General features: G+C 42.3%; 1 protein-coding gene across 1 annotated transcript; it reads left to right on the forward strand.

Annotated features, from left to right (window-relative positions):
* Window positions 1–6982: 6982 nt before the first annotated feature.
* On the forward strand, window positions 6983–8841 carry sp8b (sp8 transcription factor b). Its single transcript, XM_068324316.1, has 2 exons — window positions 6983–7003; window positions 7504–8841. Exons 1-2 carry the CDS (start codon window positions 6983–6985, stop codon window positions 8839–8841), a joined length of 1359 nt encoding a protein of 452 aa, XP_068180417.1.
* Window positions 8842–9044: the final 203 nt, after the last annotated feature.

The raw sequence follows: 9044 nt of genomic DNA on the forward strand, positions 1-9044 counted from the left end.
CTGCTGGAGCACTCCTGCCTGCAGTACGGAGGGGAAGAAAATCTGATTAAACAATTAGTGTCAATTAGCCCCGACCAAATCATTCTACAAACAATCGGTCTCTAGTGCCCAGCTTAATTACAGGCGACTTTCAGCTCCTTATCATGAGCCCTGTCACCCGTGATTCATGTCCAACTCACGCCTGTCCCTCAAGCACCATCAATTATCCAACAGTAAACAAATCCACCACGCAAAAAAAAAAAAAAGGAAAAAAAGCTCAAAGTCCCAAGTCGGATTAGCATAGCTTCTGCGTAGACTTCGCAGCGGCTACACAAGTATGTGGGAAAGAGATGAACAGGATCCTGACCAAGGATGAGATAAGGATTTTAACAAAGTCTGATTAGTGTTAAAATCATAATATCTTTGAGCTCCCCTTCAGCTTGATGCTTGACTGTATATCATGCTACGATTACATAATTTCCCCGAACCATGTGAGTGATTAATTTGATGCTGTGTAGTTTCAGTGATAAGAGAGGTTTTAAAGTTTGACTGTGCCAATGGTGCAGGCTCAATCATGTCTCAGAATGTGAGGTCACAGCTCTCGATTCCAACAGACAATATACAGCCAGTGTACACAATGTACAAAATGTGTGAAGGGGAGCAACAGCAGGCGCAATGACATGTTAAATTACCCTGGTGATGTATAGCTTAATGAACCCCTTGTGTTGATCACGCTCCACATTAATCAACAGCCATGAACAGATTCCCTTATTTTCTCAATGCTGCCTTGATAAACTGCAATTTCATTTAACCTTGGACAGCAACTTTAATAGCTTCCACAGGACAACTGTCAATACTTCCCTGGGTATACAGTGATTAAATTGCAAGGCGAGAAGAGTGTCCCAGCTTCCTCCTCATGCTCATCCTCTCCTCATCTCCCCCAGCCTCCACCACCACCACCACCACCACCACACCCCACCATCTCCTTTACTTCAAATCACAATTTGTACTTTCACACTTGAACAGCTCAAACTTGAAAACCAAAGTCATAACAGATATTGGACTCTAAACTCCCCCAAAAAAAGTCACTTCTGTGATGTGGTTTGCTTTCGACTCAATTTGCCATTGCAGAAACTAACTTCGTGTGCTAAATAGATGGCTGTCAATATGTTGTGTAAACTGTAGATCATGAGCTCACACCTTCACTTTAAAATATTAATACTCAGCAGTGTCCTGAGGTAATATTTCCATCACATTTGTTTTCCATTTAGGAATTTTATTCTTGTCCACAACCTCAGTGAAGAGGATAAAACACGATGGTGACAGGCAGTGACCTGAGGCCCGTCTTAATGATTTTCTGTGATATCCTCCACCCTTGTCAATTTAGCATAAATCATCATCCATGAAAGACCTGCTGGTTGATTAAAACCAATTGTCTGGGTAGGGAAGGACAAGGCAACCTCTTTATTATATAATAAACTTAGTTAATGGAAGAAGACAATCTCCCCTCTGGGAAATCGGACTGACTCTTAATTAAAGCATTGTGTTTTCTCTTATGGATTTTAGGGCCTTTCTATTATTCCAGCATGCATTTGAATGAAACTCTGTGGATAATTTGATAGATAAACTGAGTCAGCATGTCAGGAGAGAAAACAACCCATACTTATTCTCTATGTGCAAATATTTGGCAGTGCAAAGGATAGTGTAATCATTTAATTTACAAATGCAATCAGTACCAGTCAAATCTCACACAAAAAAATGGCTCAGTGGGTGTGTGTTTCAACAGAATATTTTGTTTGAAAAAAAGGCCTCATGCTGAAGTCACACTTGTTCACACAAGCATCTTTGGAGAACATATTTTAATATCACATCACACAGAGTGGAACATTTTCCAAGTAACTCTTCGTATGTTGCGCTGAGGAACATCGAAGTTGTCATCCCCACTCAACAAACAATGCAAGTTTGCCTTACTTTTGTGTTCTGGCAATGACACAACAGAAAAGCAAACATTTCTCTGTCCTGTGCCTCTAGCTGGCTTCCTCCACCCACACTTGAGAGGTGACAGGCGTACACCCGGACTTCCATTATTATCCAACACAACAAGAATGCCTCCAGGAGGATAATTACTGAAACTTGAAGAGCCAGGGCTAATCCTAAGTACTTCACTCTGTATGACTGCCTCGCCCGCCTGTCTCTTAGACTACCGCTCATGCTGACAAAGTGCAATGTTGGGCTTGGTGAAAGTCAATAAGAAGACCTCATGGCCCACAGATATAGCGAGCAAGCCAAATAGTATGAAAATACACTGTTATCTCTGTTTAGTGTGTGTTTGAAAAACTGCAATCTATCATCTCAGCCGGGCAAACAAGTGGCCTGTGCAATACAGATCATAACAGCCAATAAGACTCTCCGACAGTTGCCTGGCTAAATTAATTAAGTGTATTTTCATAATACTTAGGCAGACTTTTGGAGTGAGATGAGCAAACAAGCCAAATAAATGGTGGTAGCCAGAGGGCAGCACTGGCAGCCACTGTGAAGTTGGAACTCCAGAGTCTTCTGTCGAGTGAATGTCCTTGCTGCTGTTTTTTGACTGACAGCTGCTGAGATGGACCATTATCACCCTGTCTTGATGTATCTACTTGACAACACCATCACATCACAGCCACTGCAATTCTTAAATGTTTGTAATTTACCATACAATTATCTTAATATAAGAAGACAAATAGTATCCCTCCAATTCATCATTCACATGGTTTCCATATAAACCAGCAACATGGTAACTCCGAACAAAGAAGAGTCGCTAAATACAATAAACAACTTTAAATGAAGCCTTTCAAGTAGCTCGAGGTGTATGACGAGCTAATTTCGGCCTCGTTTAATTTAATTTATTTTATTTTTTTCTCCAGAAAGCCACAACTTAAAAGCAGCACGTACTGTTTTGGCAAGTCTTTCCATTCATCCCAGGAAGAACCAGAGGCTCCCGTCCTGCCAGACAAAGCCGTAGGAACAGCTGGTTGATCGATACCCGACAAAAGCTCAGAGGTTAGAGCAGTCAAAAGATTGTTAACTAGCCATTTTATTTGCCAGACATTTATATCATTGTTTATGGTTCAGTGCACCCCTTTAGCACAGGCCATGCTGCACACCTGTGCTTGGAACGTTTTCAACCCAATTTTCATGACCTCATGGGTGAAGAAAATGCTATACCGTTTCAAAGTTAGATAAAATAGCACATAGAAATGTATTCAAGTATTCACATTAATACATTTTTATATTTGTTAAGTGGTTAAGGCTTAAGAAAAGACATTAATTTGTGTGTTTTACAGTAATGCCACACTGGCCATGGAGTTTATTTTCACATTCCTTGCATGTGTATTATGTTTATGTAATATTAGTGTCAGAGTGTCGTACATACAGCTGGTAACACATGGTTTGGTGCCACCATTCTACCCAAGCGAGTGTCCCTGCATGCTGGCAGAGGAGGAGACCCTCTCTGTGGCTCAACCAGGCGAAGAGGGGCTTCCTGTATATCTTTTGTCGCACCATTTGGCCCCTTGTGTCTGTGGATGCACCGCTCCAGACCCATTTGGCAGCTCACAGTACAGACGGACATCTGCTCTTTCCAACCTCCTGGTGAACAGAAAAAACAACAACCAGCAGACACTGCTCTCACACTTTCTTCTCAGTATAAACATGCATTACAACATCAGTTTATCTATCTATCTATCTATCTATCTATCTATCTATCTATCTATCTATCTATCTATCTATCTATCTATCTATCTATCTATCTATCTATCTATCTATCATCTCTCTCCTTCTACCTTGTTCTAAATATCATGAGTTTTAATGGACTAATCTATATATAGATTTTTTTCTTTTTTAAACTACAGAAAAATTGTGTTGCCAAAAAAAAAAAAAGCCACAAGAAAAATGTTTGATAGGTAGGCCTTCACATGATCTCCTGCTCTGCAAATCTCAACATTAAAATAAATCTCTGCATTTCTGCCTTGACTATTTTCTCCCGACTCTCCCTGAGCAGTGATTTTGGATCACGCAATATTGAACCTACTTTGTTCGTGCTCAGTGGCCCAGAATAACTCGGTCATTATGGTGGCGAAAGGGACAGGTTTTGAGTTTGATTTCATGATGGTAATATAGCCCATAGAGGAAGAAAGCCTTCAATGGGGACATCTGTTCAATGCGGCTTACAGTTACAGCCGTGCGTTAACAACAACCTGTGCACACCATATGAACTAGGAGCGACCCTCTGGATGTGGAACGCAACAGGCAACAAATGCATTTTTGGAGAGGTAGAATAAATTCAGATTCTAAAATGCACGTTGATTGAATATCTCTTGTACCTCTGCTCCCTCGACAACGAGGCGTTTATCGGCATTATCATGCTGACCTCTGACATCAGTCTTGCTGGTATGATCACTCGATAATTTGTCACCAGAGGCCAACATGCCCCCTGTCGCTGTAGCCCCCCATCTTGCTCTCCAAATGCGTAAAATACCCAGTGCGCGCAAAATTTTGAATAGCAATCCCCACTAGGTGGGAAAAGAGAGGGGAAAACCAGACTGATCAGCGGGATTTTTTTTCCCTGTAATACTGAAATCTAAACACTAATCAATTGTTTGTCTGCGAATAATTTGTTCATCTTTATATAAATATTAGATAGTCGGGTGCTAAAAGAACAAGAGCAAGGGTCGCCTATAATTTTTCCAAGTTATTCCTAATTGAATTACCAGAGTAACATTTATCTGGCATGGTCGGCATTCACACCGGCAGCAGGAGACGGGTTTAACTCTGCTGTGAGCGAACGTCGAGGGTCAATCAATGCGCAACAGAGCGGAGGAGCACGGTATGTTGGTTTTATTCTCCTCATTACTTTGTCACATTTTCTTCACCATTGAACAGCGTTACAAAGTCTTCACGGTTTGCTATGATTTTTTCTACAGTTCCTATGATTTGTTGACTCAATGAAAATAATATAATAGCTATATACAAATTCTTTTTTTTTTTTAAATCTCTGTCGCCAAAACGTCAAGTGTGTGTCGTGCTTATCAGAAATCAGGTTTTGCTTTGATTTAAAAAAAAAAAAAAAAAAAAAAAGCTTATCGCGATTTCTCGTTTTCTTCAAAACATTCAAATCGACACTTTAAGCTGTTATTTTAGAAAGAGCGTAACTACACATTGAAATAACAAAACAAAAAAAAAAAGTCAAATTACCCGTTTTGAAAATGTGATGACAGTGTGTCCGAATATTGGTCAGTATTGGCAAATAAATAACATGTGTCTGGTAGAAATAACATGTACCACGTTTTTTCACGTGGGACATTTTTAAATATGGGTTGTTGTGAATAATTATGTCCGTTTTACATTATTTTTTGCGCTCTTTCATGTTTTTACACCCAAATTTAAAGCAGTGTAAATTAATCCGAAAGCCTCTTGTCCAATCCTAGAAACACAAGAATTAATCAGATAGTCCATCTATCACGCGGTGTAATAAAGACAGCGACATGGGTTAGGCAGATGATGTGATGAATAATCCCTGGTTGTTTTAATTAACTTTTCCCTGTCCTGTAATGACCAAGCTGGTCAACAGACCCGGTCAATAAGCATGTTAATATCAAACAAATAAAACTGTGGATGATTAAAAACCTCCTGCGTTATTAAATTTGAAATTCAAATGAAATTTATGCCCCCCAGTGCACACTGCATGCTAATAGCGACGAGAGAGTCCCAGGGTTCAACTCACGTTTAGCCTTCAAGTTCTTATTATGTAACAGGAGCTTCCTCTATAGATTAACAAAACGTCAGTTGGCAAAGTGATGAACCTATTCAGTATCCTATAATTTTATTTTCAGTCTGAGTCACAGTGCAATCATTTCCCTCAATAAATAACCTCAGTTAACTGCGGCACCATCAGTGTAGTCTTTTCTGCAGTGGCCCATCTGTTGAAATTTCCCGTTCACAACTTTTATTTTTGAGGCTGAATAACTACATCGACCCCTTCATCTTCTTCTTCAGCAAAAAAAAAAAAAGAAGAAGAAGAAGAATCAGCGGAATGCATCATCAACCAGTTTTAATGAAAACCGATAAGATAATTGGACACAATTACAGTAATGTAAAAGTTTGTAATATAGGGCCACGACCAGAACAATCCAGTCTTTGTAGCGTGTATAATAGTTTGTCTATATTAACTCTTAAGAAGTTAAAACATTCAAAATAATGTCAGACAAATCATGTCAGAGCCAGAAGTTTAAAATATGAGGACGATGTGCAAACACGGGAGGCTTATTTAACAGCAGATAAAGGCCCCTGAAATATAAACGTAAACAAGACTTTGTTTAAAGTGAAGTGGACTTGATTAAACTTACAATCACGTTTATATTTGGAGAGATTTTAGAGGCAATGTCAAAACTTTTTAAGCAGAAATGAGAAATTCTATCATTTCAAAATGGAAAAATCAAACTTTAAAATCATACTGCTTTCTTATCTTTTATTCTATATCTAGATCATTTGCTTTTTTTTTTTTTTTTAAGTGGCGCCAGGGTCGTAGTTAAAGTTACCACCTATTTTATTTACCACCACCACCTGCATCACCCATCATCCCGCTTTCTTTTAAATTTATGGAACGTGATGTTCTGTAAAAATTTCAATAAGTGCCCCCTTAATTCCTCCTTCCTAATTCACTCTCATTTAACTTTACCTTCCTTCCGCTGTCTTTTATTATGGAGGGGGCGGTGGGGGGGTGGAGGAGGGAGGAGAGCTGTCTGAGGCGCTCTATTGATGACCTCATGGTACTGTGTGGCAGTGCGACGGGACGGAGCCGCTGATTGGTCGCCCGTGTCACAGCGGCACTTCAAAGCCGGATCGGAGCCTACAATTGTGGAAGAATGGGCGGAACACATCATTGTATTGCACACCTCTAAAAAAACAGTGCTCTGATTCATAAATATAAAAAGATCCTCTGAGGAGGGCAGTGTTTTGTGTGATGGCAACTTCACTTCTAGGGGTGAGTGTCGAAAGGACTTTTTTTTTTTTACTGGTTTAATTAGTTCTTGTCATTTTCCGGTGGAGGGGGATTAAACTTTCAGCAGATGCAAAATAGAAAGCAGAGGCAGTGCGTCGCTTATATTTTCAAGAGATAGGTCATACGAGAAAGCTCAGGCTCTGCAGACTGCATGCAAGTTTGCGCCGCTTAAGACATACATGTTGCTTTTGGTGTCCCGTTTGGCGGTGCATTTGTAAAGCGCTCTGCCGCGTTTCACTTTGTCAACTTTCTGCGCGTCCAGGTAGGAGGTGATCATGAGCTCAATTCCAAACTTCATAAATGTTTTCCTAAATAACTTACCTTACCAAACATTTGCTCTAACATCGAAAACGATAGTCTAACGTTGTCTTCCTTTTTTTTTTTTTTTTTTTTAAATTATTTTTGAGTTGTATCAATGTGTAGGAGTGAAACCTGTAGAACTTGTTTGACTTCCCAGACTTACAGCGTTCTTGTCCTTTCAGGAGGAGCCGAGGTTAGGATCGACTCCTTTAGCCATGTTAGCTGCAACGTGTAACAAAATAGGGAGTCCGAGCCCTTCACCGTCTACAATTTCGGATAATTCCCCGTCATTTGGAAAAGGCTTCCATCCCTGGAAAAGAGCGGCTGCGAGCAGCTGCAGCCTAGGATCCGGCCTGTCCGGCTTCGGGGTGTCCCGCAACGGATCCGGCATCTCGGACTCTTTCGGCACCAACAGCTCCTCCGGATCCAGTGCCTTTTCCCTCACCTCTGGTGGCTCATCTAATTCACACTTCGGAAACGATTATTCTGTTTTCCAAGCTTCGGTTTCGAGCAACTCTCAAGAGTCCAGCCACCAACCGGTTTTCATCTCGAAGGTGCACACCTCAGTGGACAGTTTGCAGGGCATTTATCCAAGGATGAGCGTTGCGCATCCCTACGAATCCTGGTTCAAATCGTCTCACCCCGGTATCCCCACAGGAGAGGTTGGAACCACCGGAGCCTCTGCGTGGTGGGATGTAGGAGCGGGATGGATAGATGTTCAAAACTCTAATGGAGCAGCACTACAAACGTCCTTACATTCCGGTGGACTCCAGACCTCATTGCACTCTCCTCTTGGCGGATATAATTCTGATTACTCCAGTTTAAGTCACTCTGCTTTCAGTACAAGCCCATCTCCTCACCTGCTGACAACCGGCCAGCACCTGATGGACGGTTTCAAGCCGGTATTGTCCTCGTATCCTGACACAAGTCCTTCTCCGTTAGGAGGGGCAGGTGGGACTATGCTAACTGGGGGTCCACCTACATCTTTAGCGGGGTCCCCGAGGTCGTCTGCCCGGCGCTACTCGGGCAGAGCCACCTGCGACTGTCCAAACTGCCAGGAGGCGGAGAGACTGGGACCGGCGGGCGCCAGCCTCCGGAGGAAAGGTCTCCACAGCTGTCACATCCCCGGTTGTGGGAAAGTTTACGGAAAAACGTCGCACCTAAAGGCGCATTTGCGATGGCACACCGGGGAGAGACCGTTTGTGTGCAATTGGCTCTTTTGCGGGAAGAGGTTCACCCGCTCCGATGAGCTGCAGCGACACTTACGCACGCACACCGGGGAGAAGAGATTCGCCTGTCCGGTGTGTAACAAGAGGTTTATGCGTAGCGATCACCTGAGTAAACACGTAAAAACTCACAGCGCCGGAGGATCCGCCGGCTCTGGCTCCGGGGGCAGCGGAGGGAAGAGGGGGAGCGACACCGACAGCGAGCACAGCGCGCCGGGGAGCCCTCCGTGCCATTCCCCTGACCTGTTGCACCCACCTGACGCAAACCAAGGAGTAGGCATAAACGGCCTCTAAAGTTCCCCTCAGTGGACTGTAAAACAACAAAGTCTTGTGACTTATTTGTCCGAGAGGATATGACAGTGGACATACCTTAATGTATGCGAAATGCTTCTTTGTGAGTGTCGCCATTTATCGAGAAAATAGGCCTCTGCGTTTCTTTTGACATGAAGCCAACTAATGCGTAAATTCATAGCTGTACCATCACAGAATCCTCGTTG

This window comes from Antennarius striatus, chromosome 9, assembly GCF_040054535.1.
Source record: "Antennarius striatus isolate MH-2024 chromosome 9, ASM4005453v1, whole genome shotgun sequence".
NCBI lineage: Eukaryota > Metazoa > Chordata > Actinopteri > Lophiiformes > Antennariidae > Antennarius > Antennarius striatus.

Coding starts and splice junctions, on each gene's coding strand:
- sp8b (XM_068324316.1), top strand. CDS start 6,983: ATGGCAACTTCACTTCTAGGG. Junction 7,004..7,503: donor TGGCAACTTCACTTCTAGGG/GTGAGTGTCGAA, acceptor TTGTCCTTTCAG/GAGGAGCCGAGGTTAGGATC.